This window comes from Chelon labrosus (assembly GCF_963514085.1).
Source record: "Chelon labrosus genome assembly, chromosome: 6".
Lineage (NCBI taxonomy): Eukaryota > Metazoa > Chordata > Actinopteri > Mugiliformes > Mugilidae > Chelon > Chelon labrosus.
In genome coordinates, this window is record NC_140342.1 from 28396236 (window position 1) to 28423402 (window position 27167).

General features: G+C 43.8%; 2 protein-coding genes across 2 annotated transcripts in view; both read right to left on the minus strand.

Annotated features, from left to right (window-relative positions):
* The window catches only part of kcnq3 (potassium voltage-gated channel, KQT-like subfamily, member 3), a gene marked incomplete at its 5' end in the record, with an annotated part of 74551 nt that extends 70194 nt beyond the window's left edge, over window positions 1–4357 (minus strand). The window contains one exon of the mRNA XM_084546852.1: window positions 4041–4357. Coding sequence (XP_084402978.1) covers window positions 4041–4357 — 317 coding nt within the window. The remainder of the gene's footprint in view (window positions 1–4040) is intronic.
* Window positions 4358–14882: 10525 nt separating this feature from the next.
* Window positions 14883–27167, minus strand: part of dnaaf11 (dynein axonemal assembly factor 11) — a gene marked incomplete at its 5' end in the record, with an annotated part of 29548 nt that continues 17263 nt past the window's right edge. Inside the window, 2 exons of the mRNA XM_084545812.1 lie at window positions 14883–15241; window positions 26986–27077. Of these exons, the coding sequence (XP_084401938.1) occupies window positions 15055–15241; window positions 26986–27077 (279 nt within the window). The 3' untranslated portion in view covers window positions 14883–15054. The remainder of the gene's footprint in view (window positions 15242–26985; window positions 27078–27167) is intronic.

Below are 27167 nucleotides of genomic sequence, written 5' to 3' on the forward strand. Positions count from 1 at the left end.
AAACCAACTCCAGAGGGCGTCAACACGGAGACTCTTTAAAACCACTGAGTAAATAAACAACCGTGAATCAGCGCTGAGTCATGACTTTAACACTTTAACACAATACACAAAGGAAATAATCCCTGTCCATCATCTGCATTGTCCTCCAACCAGTCAGAGACATTTTGACTGCCGTTACTCTTCTGTCCATCACCACATTAACCCTCTTCAGCTAACCCTAAAGATAATACTAAGATCAGGACTAAATCTGGAACCAAACAAAGCAGCAGTTACGCTGTGGAAAGCAAGCAGAGTCTGAAGTGCAGACGGATTTGCACGACGAACAAAAACTATTAAACGTCTCCGGTGTCAGAAAACCAGACAACTTTCATTCTCCAGCGTTTGATCAGGTCACAGAACTTGTTCAAGCGGTTTCAAAAACAGGCCGAAGTGTTGACCATTGATTCCGTCCTTCACTGCATGGCGTCCCCCATCTCTCACCTCATTTCCTGTCTCTGTCCACTTCTATCTAATAAATAAAAAAATCAGTTAAATTCAGTTTTATTTATATAGCGTCAGTAACGATACAAATCATCTCAAGACGCTTTACAAAATCTGGTCTGAAGCCCCCAGAGCAAGCATGAAGGCGATCAAACCACCAGAGCTCCCCAGTCGTTCACCTGAAGGAAACACCGTCCGCCATTTTGGTTCCTACCACCAGATTCACCACAATGATGCTGGAGCGTTGGTGAACCCAGATGAAGAGCTAGCTAGCGTCCATACCCTGACAATATTTTTATGTTCTGCTGGTTTCACTGGGAGATCAACAAGAGGTTACCTTGGCAACCAGATCCTTGAACGAGACCAATTCTGAGCTACGAAGAGATGGACCAGTGGTAGGTTTAGAAAATGTCCAATCATAACGCCAATCAGAAGTGCCAGGTTAAATCTTTTGTAATGTCACTATTTACAGGAGTCTGAATCCTTGCACCTTTAGTGGATAACTCTAAACCACCACGCCGGTCTTGAAGCGGGACTGGGGGGACGGTTTATAAGAGAACAGGAAACATGGCAGCAAAGCATTCAACGTCTGTGGATATGAAGTGAAACAGCTACAGTGAAGATATAAAGCTGCTGCTTTATTACATTTAAAAACCCTGTCGTCTTTTCACTGAATTTGATCTTGAGCTCCGTGAACTGAACCCGGCTGATAATAAAAAGCCCTGCAGCAGAGAGGAAGGACTGGCAGCTTAGACACATCATCTGGGTTATCAGTCAAACTCGCGGCCTGTCGGAGGAAACTATTAAACATCCAGATTGAAAGAACCTGTGGAACCATTTTGAACTGTTCTCAGTGTTCCTCTGGTTCTCTGACATGATTCAGTGTCTGTGTTTTGTTTCTTTATCGCCGTCCGTCCATCTGTTTCTGCTCTTTAATCCCGTCCCACTTGCCTCTCCTTCCTATACATGTGTCACTTTGAAGCGTTGCCTGTGCATCACGATGTTGCGGGGTGAAGAGCGTGAGTAATGCTTCTCCTGCTGTCAACACAAGCCGTCGAAGGGCCCTTGAGCAAGACACTTAAAGCCGAACAGATGTTTAAAGCTGCCGCTGCTTGGACGTGTGCTGGTTCTTTGAAGGAAATTGCTTTGCTGCCATCTTTCACTTAATGTTTCTTTCGTCTGTGAGTTGTTATGATACGGAAACATCGAACCAACGTCCAAGAAAGACAAGAAGACAGTGGAGTTTCGAACGCACCACAAACATTACGGCCAAGGAGCAGCTAAATACACCTGAGAGGAAATGACTCTCCATAACAACAGGTGGTAGCATACATCATTCAGAAGAGGAAACAGGAAGAGCTACTATTAGCTGGAAGGCTAGGACGAGCTACTATTAGCTGGAAGCTAGGACAACATACTGTTAGTTGGAAGGTTAGGGAGAGCTATTATTCATTGGAAGGCTAGGAAGAGGTACTACTAGCTGGAAGGCTAGGAAGAGCTACTATTAGCTGGAAGGCTAGGAAGCTAGGACAAGCTACTATTAGCTGGAAGGCTAGGAAGTGCTACTATTAGCTGGAAGGCTACGAAGCTAGGACAAACTACTGTTAGCTGGAAGGCTAGGAAGAGCTACTATTAGCTGGAAGGCTAGGAAGCTAGGACAAGCTACTATTAGCTGGAAGGCTAGTAAGAGCTACTATTAGCTGGAGGCTAGGAAGCTAGGACAAGCTACTATTAGCTGGAAGGCTAAGAAGCTAGGACAAACTACTGTTAGCTGGAAGGCTAGGAAGCTAGGACAAGCTACTGTTAGCTGGAAGGCTAGGAAGCTAGGAAGAGCTACTATAAACTGGCGAGGTTAGTGAGGTAGGAAGAGCTACTATTAGCTTGGAGGCTAGGGAGGTAGGAAGAGCAACAAATCATTGTCCAGAGCTTTAAATTTGTCGTAGTAATTAAATCAGAATCAGAGTCTGATAACTTTTCATCTGAGCTTATTTCTATATTTAAACTAATACCTCTGCATCACCTGGACAGTCCTCCAACCAATCAGAGACATTTAAACTAACTCCACGTCTCTCAGATGACGCCTATGACTACGGTCTCCTGTCCATCACCACATTAAGCCCCGCCCCCAAATTATCTGATTGGCCCAGTAGATCTTTGCTGGAGCAGAATCAGTTCCCAACAGAGAGACTCCAGAACAACTTTCCTGGGGGGGGGGTGATTGCCCAAACTACCAATAACAGAACCTATGAGCATTAACTGTGCGTTAAGTTAACACACATCATGTTGATATGAGCACAAACACACAAAGCATCAGCAGCCTCCATCTGAGTTTACACCTTGGCTTGGTTTCTTGACGTTAGAGCTCAGGATTCGTCACCAGGCCAGACTTAGCCGAGGTCTCTCGTCTGGAGGGTTGAGTCTTCACGCCTGACTGGCACCAGGCCGCCCATATGGAGCGGCCATATTGGAAGAGGCACGTGTGGCGTCGCGGGGAGAAAAGACGCTCGCTCGCTCGCAAAAGTGTGGACGTGAGTCAGTCTCCTCCTCGGCATCGACGAGTGTTTTCATCGAGAGTCGAGAGGAGAGAACGTAAACTGTCTCAGAGTCTCCCCCCGACCCAAGCAAAGGTGAGAGGGCTTTAACTCCAGATAGAAACCGGGGTCTGACGTGACTGTACAACCAGTGGCAATGAAAGAAAACACAATAATTTGTAATTATATCACATCTGCAGCAAGAAAACCTCCTGATTTAATTAAACTGGTTCCACCTGGACTCAGATAACGAATAGAAAACAGAATTTAATCCGACATCTTTGAGTTTTTAATAATAAATCGACTCTTTTTGAAACTAACCTGCAGATATCTGATAAATTCTCTGGAGATCATTTTTTAAAAAAACCATAAGAGTGAATTATTATTCTCACAGATCTGTCAACGTTTTTCGCTGCCGAGGCAGAAACAAGAACCAGCAACTGGAGCAACAGAGAGACTTTGTGGAGCAAACAGACGAACTGAGCAACGGTTTCTGTTGCTCGTCGGTGTCGACTGTCGTTTTTGGCGGACGCACAAAAAAATAAAAAATACACGACTTCATGAAATCACAGCCAGAGGAGAGAATATTAATTACTGGTTTATGACAGGACATCGAACCCAACACGACAGAGCCAATCAGACCACAGAGCTCTGACACAACACACTCTCTCTCACACACATAAAGTGATCAATGAAACAAGCTGTTTGGTTAATTCCTCAGTCAATGGACAGAAATAAATTCAGTCTTCATCAGCCTGAATATGTCCAGGTGGATCTATTAGCTCCACATCAACCTCAAACATCACTCACTCTGGTGCGTTCACGGACCTTCAAAGTTTCTGGACACACCAGAACCAGAGACTCTGAGTCCAGCGGCTCCAGTGACATTCAGGAGGAAACTATTCATTTGCAGCAGCTCTATTAGATCAGCAGCTAAATGGGTTCCAGACCAGAGCTTCATTAACTCACTCAAACACACTGAGACTCTGGGACTGGAACCAGAGCCAGACCCGGACCGGGTTTACTCACACGAACGCGTGGTAGAGCAGCGCCCATCCTCTCGGCCTCTCCAGGGCGTCGTACAGCAGGTTCTGGATCCTCCTCTTGCGGATGTTATTCCTCTTGTTGGGCCGGGTGTAGTTCAGGGGGGTCTTGGCCAGGAGCCCGATGCCGATGCCCTGGGAGCCCCGCTTGTAGTCGTCCCGGCCCGAGGCCACCAGCAGCAGGGCGCCATCCTTGTCCGCACCCCCGGTGCCTTGGTCCAATAAGTCCCCTGGAGGAGCGCCCGACGACGGCTTCTTCTGCTCCTCCGAGCCGCTAGCGACGGTCCTGGACCGGAGCCCCATGGTCAGTGGTGGATGCCCGGCGTGGGCAGCATGCCATGATCCGGGCGCTGGATCCGGAGACTACCCCCCCACCCTCCCTCTTCCTCAACCGCGGGTCATTTAAGGATGTGGGCTCCGGCGCGAAGGGAGGTGCTCAGCAGTCTGACTGGAGACAAGGAGGGAGAGAGAGGGAGAGAGAGGGGGAGAGAGGGAGAGAGAGAGGGAGAGGAGAATATAAATCTGGTGTTTATCTGGTGCGTTTTGGGCGCAGCGACAAAAACCCGACATTTAAATCTGTGCGTAAAAAGAAACACGCCCTGAGCAGAGACGCGTCCAACACCAAGTAGAGAAACTGTGATTTAAATAAAATAAAATAAATATAATATAATAAACACACCTGATATCAGGCCTGCTGTCAATCAATCCATCCACATCAAACACACAAAAGACAAAGAGCTGCGTCCACACACACCGACACACACCGACACACACACACCACGGATGACGGGAGGACAACAGCCGAGTCTTACCAGCAGCGGATCCCGGGCATGGCTCGTGTCTCCGGGGCTTCCAGCCTCCATCCACCTGCAGAGGAAGCGGCGCTGAGGCGGCGGCGGCGGCGGCGGAGGAAGAAGAAGAAGAAGTGGAAGAAGAGGAGGAAGAGGAGGAGGAGGAGGGTGGAGACGGAGGATGTGGAGCAGAGATGCTGCGTGAAGGAGGTCGATACTGAAACTGAAGCGGAGGAGAAGAAACAGAGAGAGAGAGAGAGAGAGAGAGAGAGAGAGAGAGAGAGAGGATCAGCCTCAGCGGCAGCAACGCGGAGGCGACGTGCGCGCTCACTCACACACTCCTCATACATGCATGAGTGTTACGCTGACACGCGTGCATGCGCATAAAGGGATGCTGCTTACACCTGGACGTCTTCCGGAGGGGGGGGCTTCACGTGCACGGTCATGGGCACGTGCATGTGCATTCTGACACGATGCACGTGGCGATGGCTTTGTTTGTTTGTTGTTAATTATCAGAGGATCATTTACTGACGAGACATGAACTCTGAGACAACTGTCTCCACGGTGTCTTTACGTCTCTGTGGTCGTTTTGTGTCTCGTTGTCATTCAGTGCGTCTTCGAGGTTGTTTTGTGTCTCTTTGTTGTTGTTCTGTGTCTCTGTGCAGTCTGTCTCTAGTTAGTCTTTGTGCCTGTTGTATCTTAATGTTGACATTAAGTCGTTTTGTGTCTCTTTGTGTTTATTTCTTGTCTCTGCGTTGTCATTCAGTGCGTCGTCAAGGTTGTTTTGTGTCTCTTTATGGTGATTCTGTGTCTTTATTGTTGTATTGTGTCCCTTTGTGGTGATTTTGTGTCTTTGTGCAGTCTGTCTCTAGTTAGTCTTCGTGCCTGTTGTATCTTAATGTTGACATTATGTGTCTCTGAGGTCGTTTTGTGTCTCTTTGTCTCTACGTTGTCATTCAGTGCGTCTTCAAGGTTGTTTTGTGTCTCTGTGAAGTCCTTCAGCGTACACGTTGTGTCTTTTTGTCGTCATGTTGCATCTCTTTTGTGTCTTTATTGTTGTTGTTTTTTCTTAAATCTCTAACCGTCTGAATGGTTTTGTGTCTCTTTGTGTTTATTTCTTGTCTCTGCGTTGTCATTCAGTGCGTCGTCAAGGTTGTTTTGTGTCTCTTTATGGTCATTCTGTGTCTTTGTTGTCATTCTGTGTCTCTTTGTGGTGATTTTGTGTCTCTGTGCAGTCCTTCAGCGTACACGTTGTGTCTTTTTGTCGTCATGTTGCATCTCTTTGACGTCTTTTGTGTCTTTATTGTTGTTGTTTTTTCTTAAATCTCTAAGCGTCTGAATGGTTTTGTGTCTCTTTGTTGTGATTTTGTGTCTCTGTGCAGTCTGTCTCTAGTTAGTCTTTGTGCTTGTTGTATCTTAATGTTGACATTTTTGTGTCTCTGAGGTCGTTTTGTGTCTTCAGCGTACGCGTTGTCTTTTTGTCGTCATGTTGCATCTCTTTTGTGTCTTTATGTTGTTGTTTTTTCTTATATCTCTCACCATCTGAATGGTTTTGTGTGTCTTTGTTGTATTTTTTTTTATCTCTTTGTGTTTCCTTTATGTTCTTCTGTGTCCTTCGTGATTTTAAAGTCACATGTACAGACACAAACACAGCAACCTTCAAAATCGTGCTCAATAAAAACTCAATAAGAAGCCAGCAGCAGCAGCAGCAGCAGCAGCAGCAGCAGCAGCAGCAGCAGCGTGTTTGACTGTAGAAATGTTCCTGTCCAGGAAGACGTCCTCTGTCCCAGCACACGTAACAGGATTTACCCAGAAGAACAGAACGATCTTAAAATAGACGGGCTGTGCGTCTTGGTGGCCTTTAGTATTTCTGCTTAATGGTTGGCGGTCGGCGGATTTGACTAATTATCTGGATGAAAAACGGCCCAACGAGTCTGTAATTGAAAAAGCAATAATTTGACTCCGGCTGTCTGCGGCGGGGCAGGACGGTGGACTGGTTCCCTGCAGTCACTGCTGCTCAGAGCTTCAGAGGACGGGTTCTTTTATTTTATAGGTTCCCGCTCCAGTAAATCTTCACGTCTACAGCTCAGTTTATTACGTCCGTTCACTAAATAAAATGTTTAAATCAGTGTTTTCCGTAGATCTTCTCCGACCCGCTGCCGTCTGTCCAGGGTCTCAAACCTGTGACCTCCTGGTAACAGTCTGGGGTATTTAGGCAGGAGGAGATTGATAGAGCCCCAGACGGACACTTCAAAGTGCCCCGTGTGTCGATATGTGGGCGCAAAGTGATTGGTGATGGACGATGCTCTGATCAATACCCGTGTCCATGAATGGACAGAATTAATCATCCATGTAATTTTACAGGCTGAGAGGACGATGGCGTCCCAGAGAAGAGACCATCTGACCTGCAGGAGAGGACGGGTTCACTGTTGACATATTGTCTTTATGCAGGTTGTGTAACAGACGTTGTTTTGGGTCTTTATGTAGCTGTTTTGTGTCTCTGTTGTCATTTTGTGTCTCTTACTTGTATTTTGTGTCTCTCTTGTAGTGTTGTGTGTCTCTGTTGTAGTTTTGCGTGTCTTTATTGTATCTTTGCGTGTCTTTGTTGTAGTTTGTCTTGTCCTTTTGCATCTTGTTTTGTGTTTTTACAGACATTTTGTGTTTTCTTGTTTTTTGTGTCACTTTGTAGTAGTTTCTTGTTGTGTCTCTTTTTATTTTTTTTACAGAAACAGGACACACAGACGCTGGTGTCCAAAAGTCAAACAAACTAATTATGTTTAAAGGACCAGTGTGATGGATTTAGAGCCACCTAGTGGTGAGGTCGAAGATTACAAATAATTAAATGTCCCACTTCACCACCGACATAAAACATCAAAACACACAATGTCCTCAGTGTTTGGTTCGTCCATTCTGGGTTACCGTAAAAACAAGACGTAGATTGCATAGAGTGCTTACATGTGATTGCATCTACAGTGACATTAATAAAAAGCTATAACATGTTGTTCTTCCAAATAAACAGCTCGTGTTAAAGACCTACTCTAAATTATAAGTCCTCATCTCACCATCAGCAGCTGTCCCGCGTCCTCCTTCGTCTCCCCAGGTCGTCCGGTGTCATGAACTCGTCACCTGTCAGTCGAGGCTGAGGGTTTTTCTATGATTTATTCTGCAGCCTCTCCTTCAGCTTTTATGGCGTAAGTGCTGCGGTTGCTGTCCAGAGTCCGCTGAGACCTCCAGAGTGGACTTGGATCTGCTCCATCCTGCCCCTGTCCTCACCCGTCCTCCATGATAGTGTCTCTCAAAGACTGACAAAAGAAAGAATGTCTCCAAAACTAATTTTCAGGACTAAATCCTCCATCATGACTTGTTCTAATGTTCAGTTGATGTTGAAGCTGCATCATAAAGGTGGTAATTCAACTGGAGGACAGATTTAACAGTGGTGCTGACAAACTGGATTTAATGGGGGTTGCCAAAATAACAGGAACACGTGTCAAACAACACATTTCAATAGAACACATTCACTAGTGTACCTAATAAAATGGCAGATGAGTGCATCTTATTTGATCTGAACTGCCCTTTTTCACTCGTGTTTGTACATATTAACAACAATAAAATGAACAGCAATAAAAGCTACTAATAGAAATGTGATTAACATAAAACATTGAGATGTTTTAGAAATTTTTAGCATGTTAGCATGTACTGTTAGCATGTAGCACTACATCTCATACCATTTTTTTACAGTCATGAATTTGATCATGTTTTTTTTTTTGTCAGTACGTCCAGCTCTTACTTTAAATAATTATAAAATTATAATTAATCACTTAACGTGACCTGGACCCATGTATGTGATTCTGTACAGGTATACGGGGACAGTGGATTTAGGAAGTCCATGCACTATAACACAACACAGCTCAGGAAGTGGTACAAGTGGACTGATAAAATGTTTTCACTAGTGTACCTAAGCGAAGCTGTCTTTTTACTCGGTTAATTAAATGACACCAAGGTCACAGATGTTGCAGACAAACTACTGTATCTCGTCTTCATCTTAGCTCCACATTCAACAGCGTTGCCTTTTCTCTGTTCTGATTATGAAAATAAACAACGCTGGCTCCTTGTCAGCTGATTTGTGGCCCACAGTCGAGGCGTCTTTGGGTTTCTTTTTTGGGGGGACGCGATTTACAGCAGCAGCCTTCCACAGCGAGAGGCTGTAAATCACGTCTGATGAAACGAAGGAGGTGGTCAGCTGCAACCAGAGCTGCTTCATTACTCAGAAACACACTGGAGGACTTGAAAAATGAATGTTTGTGTATGATTTAATTTAGTTCTCAGCGTGGCTCTGTTTATTTTTGTCAAGTATTTGTTTACGTGTATATGCAAGATATCGAAAGGACGAGCTGGTACATACTGTACGTTCTACACCTGAGAGGAAATAACTCAGAATAGGAAACAGGAAGAGCTACTATTAGCTGGGAGGCTAGGAAGCTAGGGAGAGCTACTATTAGCTGAGCAGGAAGTTAGGACGAGCTACTATTAGCTGGGATGAGCGACTGTTAGCTGGGAGGCTAGGAAACTCAGACAAGTTACTATTACCTGGGAGGCTAGGACGAGCTACTGTTAGCTTGGAGGCTAGGAAGCTAGGACGAGCTACTATTAGCTGGGATGAGCGACTGTTAGCTGGGAGGCTAGGAAACTCAGATGAGTTACTATTAGCTGAGCAGCTAGGAAGGAAGCTAGGACGAGTGACTGTTAGCTGGGAGGCTAGGAAACTCAGACAAGTTACTATTACCTGGGAGGCTAGGACGAGCTACTGTTAGCTGGGAGGCTAGGAAGCTAGGACGAGCTACTATTAGCTGAGATGAGGGACTGTTAGCTGGGAGGCTAGGATGAGCTACTGTTAGCTGAGCAGCTAGGGAGCTAGGACAAGCTACTGTTAACTGGGAGACTAGGAAGCTAGGACGTGCTACTATTAGCTGAGCAGCTAGGAAGCTAGGACAAGCTACTGTTAGCTGGGAGGCTAGGACAAGCTACTGTTAGCTAAATTAATGCATATTTTCAGATGAATTTTTTAAATCTTTCAAATAATCATCTTAATTAAATTGGGGGGATAGCTTTGTTGCTGGAATAATGCAGATTAGATCTTTATAGGTAAAGTATGAGGTAATTAAGTCACTATATGACAATAAAGTAAATATTCATATTATCAGTAACAACGTAAATTATATTATGAAGGTTTTCAAAATTAAGAAAGATTTCCTGTGAAAAAAAAAAAAACCTGGAAAGTTGTGTAAAGTGGCCATTTTGGAAACGGCTGCCAAAAGCTACTGACTGCAAACCTGGATTAATCCACCAGGGGGCAGATGACAAGGATCAAACTATCAGAAAGTCATGGATCAAATATGAGACATTTAGGGTTATAGGGTTAAAGTAAGGCTTTGTGGAATATAAATTTAATGTTTTTTACTGAGATTAACTTGATATGTGAGTTGAAGGAGAATATTTCATGTGTCGTCTGAAGAGGAAACAGAATTCAGATTTAGTCTCGGTTTTGATTTCTGACTGGTCGCCCTCTTTGGTCGTCGAAAGGGGAAGAGATCCGGTTTCAACAAAAAAAAAAAAAAAGAAAAAGCCAGACGGGGCAGCAAAAGAATCCCCGACGTCAGCACTTAATTTTAAAGAAAGGGTCTTGAAAGCGGCTCCCGTTACACTCTCGGCCCCGTGGACACAGCTCAGCACTTTCTCAAAGAGACGCTTCCTCTCAGAGGGTCTCGGGTGACTCTGCTGAGGCTGGAGGCGTCAGGAGGTGGGACGCTGGGAAGGTTTGGTTTTTGGGACCTTCTTTAACAGGACTGGAGATGTTTAGAGAGTTTACCGCTTCCTAAAAAGGGCTGAACCGGTGAATGAGGAACTCTGGAGTGGATCTCAGGAGGTCCAGGCCCCACCTACAGCCTGTAACCATCCACAGGGAGTGTGTAGAGGTGGTTCAGACCTATAAGTACCTGGGTCTACATCTGGATCACAAACTGGACTGGTGGGCTAACATAGATTCAGTCTCTGTTTCCTCAGGATGCTAAGGTGGTTTAATATCTGCAGGAAGCTGCTGGACATGTTCTACCAGACTATCGTTGCCAGTGTCCTCTTCTACGCTGTGGTGTCCTGGGGAGGCAGCACTAAGAAGAAGAAGGACACCTCACGGCTGGACAAGCTGATCCAGAAGGAGGACTCTGTGGTTGGGACAGAGCTGGAGTCCCTGGCATCAGTGGTAGATGGAAGGACCTTGAAGAAACTCTGGTCCATCATTAACAATGTCCACCACCCTCTACAGGACACCATAGTCAGACAGAGAAGCTGGTTCAGTGACAGGCTGCTGTCTCTGTCCTGCTCCATGGACAGGTTGAGAAGGACGTTTGTCCCTCAGGACATAAGACTCTACAACACCTCCCTGTGAGGAACCAACTGGACTGTGGTCATTGATGATACTACTGTATATTTATATGATTATGTAAGTAAAATATCTTTATATCTGTTTCTATCATCAGCACCACATTTTACATGACATTGCTGCAGGTTAAAGCGATTTAGCGTCTAAAATCTTTGAGGGACATTTGATAACAAAATGATTCTTTAAAGGACTGTTATATATTTTAAACAGCTGATTAACTCTTGAGATGATTCGTGTTGAAGGACATGTTGGGTTTCTTCTTCTTCTTCTACTACTTTTAACTCTAAAAGTCCAGTTGTTCTTGTTTCAGGTTTGTCTTTTTTCGTTACATCCTGAGACGCCCCACAGATAAACCTCAGAGTTTGTATTTTCTGACGCCTCACGTTGGTCCCAGATCCTCCGGGTCGTCAGATCGTCCTCTGGAGACGCCGGCTGACTTAAAGCCGCCATGAATCAAGCTGCTGGCATGAGAAACGACTCGGATACGACGACTCAGCATCAATGTTTAAATAAACGTGTCCATCTTGCAGGTCGGTGTAAATCTCCCATGTGACCTCTGTGGGCGGTGGGGGCTGTCCCATCGGAGACAGGAGGCCGTCACTGGGATGAGACCAGGAAACGTACATGTGTTGATTAGATCAGAACACAGAAAAAGCATAAAGATGATTTTTATTTTAAGGTGTGAGACTAGAAGTGAAGGCAGTGACGGAGGGTTTGAACCTGTTTGGAAGCTGGTTCTGAGTTTAAAGCGTCATGTGATTCAAAAACTGTCCACGTCTGTGATTCATGTGGATTAATAAATTCTTTATCAGCAAAGAAATGAGTCGTACAATAAACTAAACTGTTCAGAAGGAGCTGTTGAAACTGGACTACAGGGAAATACGTTAAAGAAAAGTTAAAATACAAACAACAAAGTATTTACTAGGTAAGTATTAACTAGTTTTTGATGTGCAAACTAATAAAGCGCCGTCCATCAGAGCTCTGCCTCTGTCCTTGGATGCAGCTCAGGACGATGCCCAGAGAGATGGAGAGAGAGGGAGTGGTTCCTCTGAGGAGAAGGGTTAAATAATTCATCCAGAGAGGAGGAGGAGGAGGAGGAGGAGGGAGAATGCGTCTTTTCAGTCCTCAGCAGGGAATCTGTCTTCTCCTTCTAGTCTCCTGCAGAGTGTCGGCGTGGTGTTAATTAAACGGAGCTGAGGCGACGACCGACCGATTAAAGACGGACCCGTGATGACACTGAACCACGGAGACATAATGAACCACAGATATCTAGATTATCATCAACCTAAATCATCACATGACACACGTCTCACTCCAGATAAATACTCCAATAAAAACATCCTGCAGCTCCAGATACCTGGTCTGGTTCCTGCTGGACCGGAGCAGCAGAACGTACGGGCCCCGGGACCCCAGATACAGTCCCATCTACTGGCTCCTTCTATTAATGGAGTTTATTTTTGTGGCTTCAGGATCATTTAATTTATTTTCTGTCAAAATGCAAAACCTACATGTGATCAAACGTCACCGGGTTTTCATCCAGGAACAGTGAGCAGGTCTGGATATTAATGATTCGTTGGAGTTGAACAAGTCAAGGTGAGTATCTGGTCGTTAACAGACTCTCGTCATGAGATCTTCTGGGGGGGGGCAGCTCACAAGTCCCCCAAGTCTATTAGAAGACATTTTGGGTCAGATGGGACGAGGACATCTCTGGTAGATCTCTGAGACAGGTGAAGGTATTTATGCTCCAACGTGTCTTGTAGCTGTGAATGTGATCAGCTGAGTAAACAGAGAGAAAAGAAAAGATGAACATTTTGAGTCAGAGCCGTCTGACCCGGGTCGAGTGCACAGAACCAGTGGGCCCATCCCATCTGCTGCCATGGCAACAGACAAAAAGAAAAAAATCAATGAGGAGGCGATGGAGCCTGGACAGATAAGAAGCAGATAACCCAGCAGAGAGGAGGGAGGCTGGTTGGGGGTTGTGTTTCTGGCTTTTAGCATCCTCCATGGTGACTCCACTGGTCCAGGTCTCTTTGGTCCAGAAAGTAGTCTCCATGGTGACTCCGCTGGTCCAGGTCTCTCTGGTCCAGAAAGTAGTCTCCGTGGTGACCACTGGTCCAGGTCTCTCTGGTCCAGAAAGTAGTCTCCATGGTGACTCCACTGGTCCAGGTCTCTCTGGTCCAGGAAGTAGTCTCCATGGTGACCACTGGTCCAGGTCTCTCTGGTCCAGGAAGTAGTCTCCGTGGTGACCACTGGTCCAGGTCTCTCTGGTCCAGAAAGTAGTCTCCATGGTGACCACTGGTCCAGGTCTCTCTGGTCCAGGAAGTAGTCTCCGTGGTGACCACTGGTCCAGGTCTCTCTGGTCCAGAAAGTAGTCTCCATGGTGACTCCACTGGTCCAGGTCTCTCTGGTCCAGGAAGTAGTCTCCATGGTGACTCCACTGGTCCAGGTCTCTCTGGTCCAGAAAGTAGTCTCCATGGTGACTCCACTGGTCCAGGTCTCTCTGGTCCAGGAAGTAGTCTCCATGGTGACTCCACTGGTCCAGGTTATTCTTCGTCTTCTTCTTCTACTTCTCTTTCTGGTTTCATAGATTAAAGGACCAAAGGTGAATTTACTCGTTAAAAACCCACAGCAGAGAACAAAAAAACAAAACTGACCCATTAAACCATCACGATGGTCCCAGAGCGATGATGATCTCTAATGATCGACTCTAATAACAAACTCGGCCTCGTGAGGATTTTTCTAACGACCGGCGGTAACGTTGGTTTGTCTCATCAAACAGAAAAAAAACTAGAATCATCTCGGCCACATGAAGATTATTTATTAATGACTAATGAAGCTGCCAGTAAACCTCCAATCAGTCTCTACTGAGCTTCTGCATCACTTTAAAACCTTAAACGATAAACTCAGAGCTCTTCTCTTTCTAAAATAGATTTGAAAAACTCTAAATCCTCACATTCAGAGATCTGGACGAGCTGCTCCTCATCCAAACCTCCCTCATGGTTCGAGCCACGCTGTCCAAATATAGAAGGCAGGATGATGGAAGAACAGTGAGGCTGTCAGGAGGAAAAAATGGTCCGATGCCAAAATGATTTCTGGAGGCACTCAGAGGATGAAGAGGAGGAGGAGGAGGAGGAGGAGGAGGAGGAGTCGTGACCTCTGAGTTTTTCCTTGTGACAACTCAGAGTAAAAGTTAAGACCCGGGAGACTCCAGCAGAGTTTCAAGGAGAGATGAACAAGCTTCAAAATATGTTTGGACCGTTGTCCTCTGGGCACGAAGAGGAGCCTCTCTGATCAGAGTCTGGCACAGAATACGCTTCCGGGGATTCTGAGAAGAAGCATCGCAAGGAAAAAGGGCCAGAACTCAGCTGACGGAGGATTTATTTCCTTTCAGCAGCCGAACTGTACGAGAAAAAAATATAAAGAGACAGAAAAAATAATAACATCTGCAAAGAGGTAACCTGAGGTTTTAGCAGCTGCCACCGAGAGAAGGAGGAGGATCTCCAGGGTGATGGTGCAGGTTTGGTTTTAGACTAAATTAATAAGAGTTTATTTGATTTTTAATTTAAAAAGTGATGTTTTTATGTAAAAACAATGCAAAACATGCAAAACACTGGTATTAACAGAGCGTCCACTGCATGCCAGGGTCATTGCAGGAAGTAAGAGTGAACTCCAGTAGAAATCGATTGTAAAAGCCTCGTGTGAAGGTCAGGTAGTTTTGGTCTGATTCAGTCTTTTCATCCATAAACACTCGTAGTTTATCTGCACCGTGTCTTCTATATGAGTGGGGGGACGTCGGGGTCGTCCACAAACCCTTCATGGAGGCGTCCTGGGGCCGGTGGAGCAGCTCTAGATGTTTCCAGTGGACCTCCTCTGCTGCTCTGTCGTGGCACGATGCCGGCGAGGTCGACGGTCGTACGCTTGCTGGGGTCGACCTCCAGCTTCTCAGGGACATTATTGTCTCTGTTGAAAGATAAAAAGAAAAAATTAATTTGAGAACAAACTGATTTTGAAGCATCACGTTTGAAGCAACATATGGAGGAACATCCACGTCCAACATCTAGATCTGATGGAGTCTGTCATCAACACCAGGTGTTCAGTAGGTCTGAACTTATTTTAAACCAGATGTTCTGCGTGGGTTCTCTCCAGGTTCTCCAGCTTCCTCCCACCGTCCAAAGACATGCTGGTTGGGTTCATGATTCTCTGCCTCTCACCCCAGTGATAGCTGGGATAGGCCCCAGACCCCCACGGGTTTAAATTCTCTGTGTTTAGTTGGTTTTAGTTGGTGCTCGTCCATAAAACTCAAACAAGTCCTTTTCACTTTGTTTCAGCTTTGCCTTTAGCAACATTAGTAATTTGATTCACGTTTATCCACCTGTACCATTTTCCTCATACCTCTGGAGATACATTACTGAACTATTTCCTCTTATTTGTTGAGTTAATCTTATCAGTTGTTGTTTGGCCTCTGTTACAACATTAAATACATTTTTCTTTCAGCCTTTACGTCCCAAGGATGAGTGGTGAAACAACTTTATATCTATACTGGGACCTGAACACCTGAGAGTCTTCGTTGAACTTAGTTTAGCTCATACTTTCAGTTGTCCTGATCAAGTTTAAAAGACTTTAGAGATTTATCCAACTATTTAAGCTGTTAGTCACATATTTCAGATGGTTTGACAGTTGGATTACTTTTAGCTACTTACACAATTAACTATTTAAGCTATTTAGCCACTTCCCTTAGCTTTTCCACATTTAGCAAACAATGTCAATTTGTTGCTACGGTTTTTAATCATTTATACATATCTACATATCTAATAACAACATTACCAATTTCAAACATGTTTATGCACCTGTACCATTTTCCCAATACCATTGGAGATACATTAGAGAACTACTTATCTCTGATTTGTTGAGTTAATCTTAGTTTGGCTCATGTTGAAGCATTAAATTAAGTTTCTGAAGCCTTTACCTACGAAGGATGAGTGGTGAAACATCTCACTCAACTTTATTTTAGATATACCGTGAACTTTTTAGCAGTTTATCCATTACATTTAGCTTTTTCACCATTTTTCCATGACTGTGACTTTCAATAATTTAACATCTACTTTATCAATTGATCCATTACCTTCAGCACCATTAGTGATTTCAACCATCTAATCACATTTATCTATAGATTATAGGTTTTCTGGTATTTGTACTGGTATATATATCAAAGCATGATTTAATCAGACCAATACCAGCCAATCAAACAAGCAGTTTGTTGTGACACTGGCATAAAAAGAAAAAACACAGTATGAAAAACCACAAATAAACAATTCATCAAACTCTATATGCACTTCTTTATTTCCCCACATGAATTCTTATTCTAATAGTTGCCTTCTATCCGATTAAATTTAATCAGCACTTATTGACCGCCGCAGTGACACGTAGGTCAAGTTTAAAAGGCTTAAGAGAGTCCAAATGAGAGAATGGAGGATAAATCTGTTGTTGATGCCGACGCAGAGACGTCAAATCCTGCAAGATTTAATGTACAAGGTCGATAAAGAAGCTGATATAGATGTAATATATGCTGCAGAGGCGCGGCGCATGTGACGTGCAGTTAAACCCGCCGACTATAAATATGACTGTGCAAGCATGCGTTGCAGTTTAAGGTGTTCCATTACATAAAGGCCAGTACCTGCATATGTATATATTTATATATACTGGGCCGTCTGTGTGCATAAGTCACCACATGTCACGTTCAAAATGTTTAATATCTTAGGTAGGAGGATGTAAATATTCCCTCTGTGAATATCTGATGAAGGCCAGTTACAGTGAAAAGATTTAAATGTGTCTCTAACGCACTTTTTTTTAGTTTCTCCTCAAATAAATTCTAAATTTGTGAGTTTTAACCAGTATTTTCTTCAGTGTCTGTCTTTGGATTGTTTTGTCGTCTCATTTTTATTAAACTGTTCAGATCATTAAATCATGTTTGTCAGTTACTAAGCAGAAAATAAACCAAACTAAGCAGAAACATTCATTCATTCATTCATTTTCTGTAACCGCTTGTCCTCTGGGGGGCCGTGGGGGGGCTGGAGCCTATCCCAGCTGTCGTTGGAAAGGTCCCAGTCGGCTGATGGATTAGAACCCAGAACCACCACCCCACTGTGCCGCCAGTAAAAACAATCAATTACCTTTTAAAACAGGATTTATTTTCTTCGCCTGCCTTTAAATCAAGACTCATGAAAAAGAAGTTTCTAAAGGAAAATAGCAATTTAACCAAAATTCACAAAAATTGCTCAAATTTGACCATCTAACAAATGTTGTTTTTTATTTTATTTTTCTAACATTATTGTTTTTTTATTGCTTCTGATCCACAGAAATAATAATTAGATGAGTGGTGAAACGTCCCGTTGCCTTTGTTTTAGATATTTCATCCAGTCATACTTCAACATTAAATCCTACATGATTTTGAAATTTGGTTGCGTTGCACACTAAAGGAGAAACTTGACAGATATTCAGCTCTCTGATCTCAAACGTGTCCACAACACAAGATATTATTTAAATTATAGTGTAACATCTGGAATGAAGATGGCGCCGCCCATTTACGCTACACTTTGGCTTCAGTTTTCCTTAATATATATATTTTATATATTTCTTTTTAATTACTCCTCATTTAAATACTACATTTGTGAGTGTTGAACCATATTTTCTTCATCTTTGGGTTGTTTTTGTCTCTTTTATGTGTCTCAAATAATTTTTAGTAGTTTTCTTCCTGCTGTTCAGATCATTAAATCATATAGAACCAATGAATGCCCTCTCAAGGTATCTGGGAAAGAAATACGAGAAACATATAAACGATGTCACTAGAAGAAGATGGCAGCGTCCATTAGCGCTTCACTTTGGGCTTCAGTTTTGTATAACAGCAGGAAGTGCCATAGTTTTGCATGCTAGCATTTAAACACAAAACTGTTTAGCAGCTATTTATTTGGTCATAAATCAAAGGTCACATTCAAATGTTGTTACCGCTGCTCCATAGTTTATCAAGCTGCTTTTTGTTTTTGCTTCAGGGGTTTAAATCTGTAAGAAAAAAGGTCATTTTAAATTAAAAAGGCGTAGTATGAGCAGCGCTACCATTACACCTCCTGTCGTATCTGTTCTATGGTATCAGTCTATAACGTGTACACCGTGGGCGAGAAAAAAAAAATAATAATGAAATGTGCTGATTTTCCAGGAGGAGCGTGGTTATTATAATTTAATCTCCTGTACAGCGGCCGACCATAAAGAGCTGGCAGGACGAGGAGCCCTTCATTACTGCGTGCGTTCTTGTTTATTGAGAGGGGAATAAAGCTGCCACAGGACATACGCTGTACAGTAACAACACTTTCACATCCAGATTCATTCGTCACAGAAATGAATGCAGCGGGAAGAATTACCTGGCCGGGCTCGTAGAGAAATGGGAAAGTGATTTGGGCAAGTTTCTCGCTGATAGAGAAGAAAATGAGCGTCTATTTTTAGAGCGAATGTTTAGTAAATGTAGTACGGTGTCCAAACTGGGTTTATGGAGAAACTGCTGCTTGTATGGCAAAAAAAATTAAAGCTGTATGCTGCTCTGTTGGTTCTAACCCACAGGTTAACACAGACAATTTATAGAAGTATAGAAAAGACAAGCATAACAAGGATTCATTTTCTATAGAAACTAGATCTGCAGCTAAACGACCAACGTGTTGAGTATATTTTGGGCTTTAAATTATAAGTAAATGCTCCAATCATGGTCAAAAAGAGTTTTTTAAATCCTATATGATTTTGAAATCTGGTTGCATCACACACTAAAGGAGAAACTTCACAGATATTCTGCTCTCTAGATATTATTTAGATTGTAGTGCCACATGGTAGAAGATGATTTAACACTGAGTACTGAAGACGTCAACAGATAAAATTAGTAATCTGCAGCTAAAAGTGTTGAGTATATTCTGGGCCTTAAAATGAAAAGAATGCTCCAATAATGGTCAAAAAACTATACCCCAGATAGTGTGGCAGTGTCTTCAGATGTCCATCCAGCACCAGATCCCTCACACTGGAGCAGTAACCTATTTAACAACCTTTTCCATCACAGGATCATAACTTATGTTGAACTTAAATAAAATAACTGTCAGGTAACTGTATACCAGGTAATTATTCATAAATACTCGACTGTCCTCTCGCTGCCAGAAATGATATCCTGGAAAATATTCATTCATGCAGCTGGAGGTTTGTTTTTCCAGGTGTTTTCCCTAAAGCAGCAGAGCAAACAGAAACAATATCAATAATGCAAAGTGAGTAAACCGAACGCTAATGTGAGCCTCATGGATGTCTGCAGAAATCAAACTATGACTAAGCTTTTATCAGGACTGAGAGCGGGTGCAGGGTTATCGCTCTCAGGTTGATAATGGAGTTGTAATTGAGTTGTACCCGGCTGCTGGAGCAACATCAGCAGCTTCTGTTTAGTGTCTGCGGCCACCGATCCACACGGGATCATGTTTTTAGGAGGAGTGGAAATGAGCTGACGTCGCAGGTCTGCTCAGGTTGAGATAAGAACCAGACAAAACAGGTCATGAGGACTCAGAGAGGGACATAAGTCTGATCAACACCCAACCTGTACAGTCCAATCAACACCTGTCCATCTCTAAGTCCCTGTGTCTCCACCTGGTCTCAATATAAATGTGTCTCCACATGCATAGGCGCCGAAACCGTGGGTGCTCCGGTGCTCGAGCACCGGAGCAAATACTGAGCACCCACATGTGCCAGACAGGTGGCATTGATTCTTAATTTCCCACGAAGCTGATCGCGTTTAGTTCAACCTTTCATCTCCAATCCTATCTGTATTTTTGAAGAGTGGGCTGTCCTGAAAAATAGCCTACTTTACGGCTTTAGTATCGAGTCTATGCGTGTGTGTTCGTGTCGGCCGCTGTCCATTTGCTAAGGTTCTGAAATGCGAAACGGCTGTTTTTTTTGTTTTGTTTTTTTAAAGGGCGTGCGCTCATGAGCACCCACGGAGGAAAACATAAATCGGCGTCCACATGCATCCCCAGCCAGCACTTGAGATCTGATCTCAGTTTGTGTGTCTGTAAATCAGCAGCGCCATCATGTGGTCAGTAGAATATTGTAGCAGCTGCTGTCTCTAATGGATCTCTACCTACCGCTGGATCAGAACCATCAACAGCTGCTTGTCTGACGTTAGTTATTTTAGAGAAGGAATGAAGGAAGAGAGGAAGGAAGGGGAGGATGAAAGGAAGGAAGGAGGGAAGGAAGGAAGGAATGAAGGAAGGAAGAGGAAGGAAAGAAAGAAAGAAAGAAAGAAAGAAAAACGAAGGAAGGCAGAAATATGATGGAAGTGGAAGGAAAAGACAAAGGAAGGAAAGAAAGAAGCAGTTAGGGAAGGAAGGAAGAAAATGGAAGAAAAGGGGATGGAAGGAAGACAAAGTAAAGAAGGAAAGTAAAGAAAGAAACGGGAAGAAAAATGGAAGGAAGAAAGGCAGAAGGAAGGATGGAAGGAAAAGGGAAAGGAAGGAAAGAAAGAGGCAAGGAGGGAGGGAAGGAAGTAATGAAGGAAGAGGAAGGAAAAAAGGAGGGAAGGAAAGAAGGGAAGGAAGACAGAAAGGAAGAGAGGAAGGAAGAGGAATGAAGGAAATGGAAGAATAGGGGATGAACAAAGGAAGGAAGGATGGAAATGGAAGAATAGGGGATGAAGGAAGGAAGGAAAGAAGGAAGGAAGGAAGGAAGGAAATGGAAGAATGGGGGATGACGGAAGGAAGGAAGGAAGGAAGGAAATGGAAGAATAGGGGATGAAGGAAGGAAGGAAGGAAATGGAAGAAAAGAGGAAGCAGAGAGGAAGGAAGGAAGGAAGGAAATGGAAGAATAGGGGATGAAGGAAGGAAGGAAGGAAGGAAGGAAGGAAGGAAGGAAGAAGGAAGGAAGGAAATGGAAGAATAGGGGATGAAGGAAGGAAGGAAAGAGGGAAGGAAGGAAATGGAAGAAAAGAGGAAGCAGAGAGGAAGGAAGGAAGGAAGGAAGGAAGGAAGGAAGGAAGGAAGACAAAGGAAAGAAATACACAGGAAGAAAAATGGAAGGAAGAAAGGCAGAAGGAAGGATGAAAGGAAAAGAGAAAGGAAGGAAAGAAAGAAGCAAGGAGGGAAGGAAGGAAGGAAGAGAAAGGAAAGAGGGAGGGAAGGAAAGAAGGGAAGAAAGACAGAAAGGAAGAGAGGAAGGAAGAGGAATGAAGGAAATGGAAGAATATGGGATGAACAAAGGAAGGAAGGATGGAAATGAAGAATAGGGGATGAAGGAAGGAAGGAAAGAGGGAAGGAAGGAAGGAAGGAAGGAAGGAAGGAAGGAAGGAAGGAAGGAAGGAAATGGAAACATTAGAGGTTCAATCAGACATTAGAGGAGAAGATACTCAACTAAACTACACCTCAATGAGACCAGCGTCAGGCTTCAGATGTTAATGTTGCTGAATCAGAAAAGAAACACAACCACTATTAAAAATACCATCACCTGACTTTAGGAAGGAAGGAAGGAAGGAAGACAAAGGAAAGAAATACACAGGAAGAAAAATGGAAGGAAGAAAAGGCAGAAGGAAGGATGAAAGGAAAAGAGAAAGGAAGGAAAGAAAGAAGCAAGGAGGGAAGGAAGGAAGGAAGAGAAAGGAAAGAGGGAGGGAAGGAAAGAAGGGAAGAAAGACAGAAAGGAAGAGAGGAAGGAAGAGGAATGAAGGAAATGGAAGAATATGGGATGAACAAAGGAAGGAAGGATGGAAATGAAGAATAGGGGATGAAGGAAGGAAGGAAAGAGGGAAGGAAGGAAGGAAGGAAGGAAGGAAGGAAGGAAATGGAAGAGTAGGGGATGAAGGAAGGAAATGGAAGAATAGGGGATGAAGGAAGGAAGGAAAGAGGGAAGGAAGGAAGGAAATGGAAGAAAAGAGGAAGCAGAGAGGAAGGAAGGAAGGAAGGAAGGAAGGAAGACAAAGGAAAGAATAAAATGAAAGAAAGAAACAGGAACCAAAAAGGAAGGAATTGAAGCTTCCATCCTCAGAGTCGCTGCTGACAGATGTTCAGTCGTGTTCAGACTCAGATCAGATCAAAGTCTGAACGTGGATAAAGTAACTGGGTTCAGTTTTCTCTTTTACAGGTCACTGTTGTTTTATTAACTAAAAGTGAATAATGAGAATCTGTTATTGTATTGTTTAATAAAGATTCACTGAGACTATTTTTTATCGTACTGATTATTGAAAGCTGAGCTGGTTTAAACTTTAGTCTTCTTGTCTTGTCTTGTGTGTTGATGAGTTACAGCCTTAGTTCATCACATACCGTGGACACAGAGACAGATGTTCAGACGTGAGCCTCTTAATGAATTCCCTTTAACTGACAACGCTGTAAAGAAGCCAAATGACTCCACGGTGTATTAATGACAAAGAGGTGGAGCGAGGCTGTGATTTATAACGTCTTGGAGCCTGGTCCGGTTCATCTTGGTAACAGGTAAAGCTAATCATCAGCGCCACCCTATGAGAGATGGATGGAGTCATTAGTTCAGGGCTCCTCCACTAATGCCCTCCCTAGTTAGGAAGTCCACAGTGTAATAGGTCACCTAAGGCAGAGGCCCACTGGTCATCATATCTCACAGGTAATGAGGTCCACGCACCATCGACAGAGGTGAAGTCGCACCTTATTATCAGACTGAGAACACGCTGTAATGAGAGACCTGGAGACTGATAAATGCAGATGGTGCAGTATTGATACAGAGATTTGTTGGAAAGTTTGTAGAGGTCAGGAGGCAGCGAGGACCGGGGTCAGGGGTTAGAGAACAAGGAGCTATTAGAGGGGTCCAGATCAGTATCAGGCTGATCCAGGCATTTTTAAAATGATCGGACCGGATCTGTATCAGGCTTCAGCCAACGCTGATCTTATCTAGAGCCAACAATCAAAGAAGAAGAAGAAAAAGAAGAAGAAGAAGAGGAATTGTCCAATGTGGATGTGTGGTGAGGTGGTAGTAGTTGATCATCTAAACAGAATCCATGGAGTCCACTCAGTCAAAGGCTGCACCCAAACAACAACAACAAACACTGAACGTTTAAAAGAAGAGAAAAGTTTCCTGGAGACAGAGTCAAGGAGAAACATCTTCCAGAGAGGGTTAGGGAGTTTATGGCAGCGTTGGATGACCAGAACATTTCTGGAGTAGAGAACACAAGGTACCAGCTACCCTCTCCACACTACATTAACTTTGACTGAAAGATTTATTGGACTGAATCCAGTCCACTCTAGGAGAAGACAAGGAAGACAAGGACAGACTTTAGGAAGACACAGGAGACCAACTCTAGGAGAAGACAAGGAAGACAAGGACAGACTTTAGGAAGCTACAGGAGACCAACTCTAGGAGAAGACAAGGAAGACAAGGACAGACTTTAGGAAGACACAGGAGACCAACTCTAGGAGAAGACAAGGAAGACAAGGACAGACTTTAGGAAGACACAGGAGACCAACTCTAGGAGAAGACAAGGAAGACAAGGACAGACTTCAGGAAGCCACAGGAGACCAACTCTAGGAGAAGACAAGGAAGACAAGGACAGACTTTAGGAAGCTACAGGAGACCAACTCTAGGAGAAGACAAGGAAGACAAGGACAGACTTTAGGAAGCTACAGGAGACCAACTCTAGGAGAAGACAAGGAAGACAAGGAGAGACTTTAGGAAGCTACAGGAGACCAACTCTAGGAGAAGACAAGGAAGACAAGGACAGACTTTAGGAAGACACAGGAGACCAACTCTAGGAGAAGACAAGGAAGACAAGGACAGACTTTAGGAAGCTACAGGAGACCAACTCTAGGAGAAGACGAGGAAGACAAGGACAGACTTTAGGACGCTACAGGAGACCAACTCTAGGAGAAGACGAGGAAGACAAGGACAGACTTTAGGAAGCTACTGGAGACCAACTCTAGGAGAAGACGAGGAAGACAAGGACAGACTTTAGGAAGACACAGGAGACCAACTCTAGGAGAAGACAAGGAAGACAAGGACAGACTTTAGGAAGCTACAGGAGACCAACTCTAGGAGAAGACAAGGAAGACAAGGACAGACTTTAGGACGCTACAGGAGACCAACTCTAGGAGAAGACAAGGAAGACAAGGACAGACTTTAGGACGCTACAGGAGACCAACTCTAAGAAAGATCAACCTTATCTCAGATTATCAAATTATTGAGAAATAATTAATATTTTCTAAACTGTTTTGACTTGGAGTTTATTCTCTCATCTTTTTTATTTATCTATTGTGTGGTGGTGGACATCTATTTTTAGTCTTCCACCACATATTCTGTTTAACCTTGAACTTTAACCTTTTAAATCCTCCCAGGAAACAATCCTGGCTGCCATGAGTTGTGGTTTTCAGATAACGTGTGATATTCCATTTCATGATACACGTCGCGCTGCCTCGTGTCATCAAGTAAATTCAGATCCATTTCCACCTGAGCCCGAGGCAGAATACAGAGTCTGTGGGTGAGCCTGGGGTCAAAGGTCGCCCCTAATCATGTCCAAATAATGCAATAAGTCAGCAGCTAGCGGCGCCGCTCACCTGTCACCTCGCCGCGGTGCAGGAGCGGCTCAGCATTTTTATCAAAGGTTTAATTTGAGGCTTCAGGATTGCAGCGGGGCTCTTTATCGCGTTGGACGGGGCCGGCTGAAGGACAAGAAGCGTCTCTCAGTCATAAAATGGTAATGATGATGGTGAGGAGCTCCAGGCAAAGAGAGGAAACATTAGAGGTTCAATCAGACATTAGAGGAGAAGATACTCAACTAAACTACACCTCAGTGAGACCAGCGTCAGGCTTCAGATGTTAAAGTTGCTGAATCAGAAAAGAAACACAACCACTATTAAAAATACCATCACCTGAAAAGACATAAAGCATTAAGTAATCATTAGTAATTAGAGCCTTTTAAAATATTCTGTCCTGTTTACTAACTTAATAAGAAATAAAGCTAAACTAGAATCAACTAATTAAAGACATGGACTTATTTGTGTCCTTATTTATCAGCAGAGACGTTACTCTGAAGATGAGCTTCCTTCCCCCCTACATTCCTTCCTTCTTTCTTTCTTTACTTCCTTCCTTCCTCTGCTTCCTTCCTTCCTTCCTTCTTTCTTTCCTTCCTACGTTGCTTCCTTCCTTCTTTTCCTCCTTCCTTCCTTCTCTAAAATAACTATTGTCACAAATAAAGAAGAACTTAATATGTGAGACTTCCTTTTTCCTTCCTCCTTTCTTCCATCTTTCATTTTTTCCTCCCTTCTTTTTTCTCCCTTGTCTTCCTTCCTTCCTTCTCTAAAGCAACTAACATCATAAAGAACTCCATTCCCTTTTCTTCCATTTCCTTCCTTCCTTCCTCCCTCCCTTCTTTCCTCCCTTCCTTCCGCCCTTCCTCTTCCTCCCATCCTCCCTTCCTCCCTTCCTTCCTCTTCCTCCCATCCTCCCTTGCTTCCTCCCTTCCTCCCTTCCTTAAATAAATCAGATCTTAACATGTGAGAGTCTTTCCATCTTGCTCCAACATCTGGATCATGTCTCCAAGTCAACCAGCAGCTGTTGATGGTTCTGATCCAGCGGTAGGTAGAGATCCATTAGAGACAGCAGCTGCTACAATATTCTACTGACCACATGATGGCGCTGCTGATTTACAGACACACAAACTGAGATCAGATCTCAAGTGCTGGCTGGGGACGCATGTGGAGACACATTTAGATTAAGACCAGGTGGAGACACAGGGACTTAGAGATGGACAGGTGGAGATTGTCAAGTGACCAGGACAGTAACGGGTTAGCAGGTTTATATCAGAGACAGAACGTCACTTCTCATTCCTCCTGTTTCATGAGCACATGTTCATTTTAACATTTAACGTTTCATTGAGCATGAAACTTGAAAAGGCTTCCAGTCTAACATTTAGACATTTTATATCGTATTTACTCCTCATGCTAACATCACCAGGGAGACATGTGTTGGTTCAAAATTCATTCTACTGCCGCTGAACTGATCAGGACTGAAGAGGGCTGATTCATCTGCTACCAGAGCGAGGGAAACCATACCGTTGGCTGAAGACGAAAACATTCGTTCTTCACTGGATGTCTGTGAGATGTGTGTAGGTTTGAGCCTGACTGCCTGAAGCTATGAAGACCAGAGAGAAGACGCGTCCAGCTGAGTGTGTTACTGCACCGAGTCCTCCCGGTGTGACGCTGCAGCTCCGGTCAAGGTTATCTGAGCCCAGCACTCGGTCATTAGCAGGAAGCAGCGCTATCATCAACACGGCTGATAAAACTGTTTAATATATAACAGGCAACTGTAATTAAGACAACGGGGACCTGATAAGACCGAGGCTTTTTAAATATGTGTGCATTCAAGTCAAGGCCACACAAAGACCAGCAGCACGGCCGACCGAGACCAATGAGTGACTCTGATTAGTTCATCGTAGCCGCAAACAGCCACATGAGCAGTAGTGGCCTTTTAATTAACACACAGAAGCAGCAATTTATGACTAATTGTTATTTTTCAGTGATGTCTCGTTGGTATGATTTCAATAAAAATACCAAGAATAGACAAATGTGTTATATAAACGACGGACAGGAGCTGTTTAGATGTTGTTTTTTGGACAACGTGTTAGTTTTCCTTCCTGTCATATCATGAGGTTTGCAGCTGTAGTGGGCGTCGAGAGCATCTCTAACCTTTTATTGTCCTCCGACGAGCTGCTGCGTCTGATTTCTCGCGCTCTGGGAGGACGTGGGACGGTCTTTGTCACTTTGATTTCACCTTCAGCCTAAAAGGAGGAAGGAGGAAATTAAAATAAACGTGTTCACTGGTTTTTTCCTGCAGATTTCAGAACCGTTTACTGGCACCGTGGCGCAGG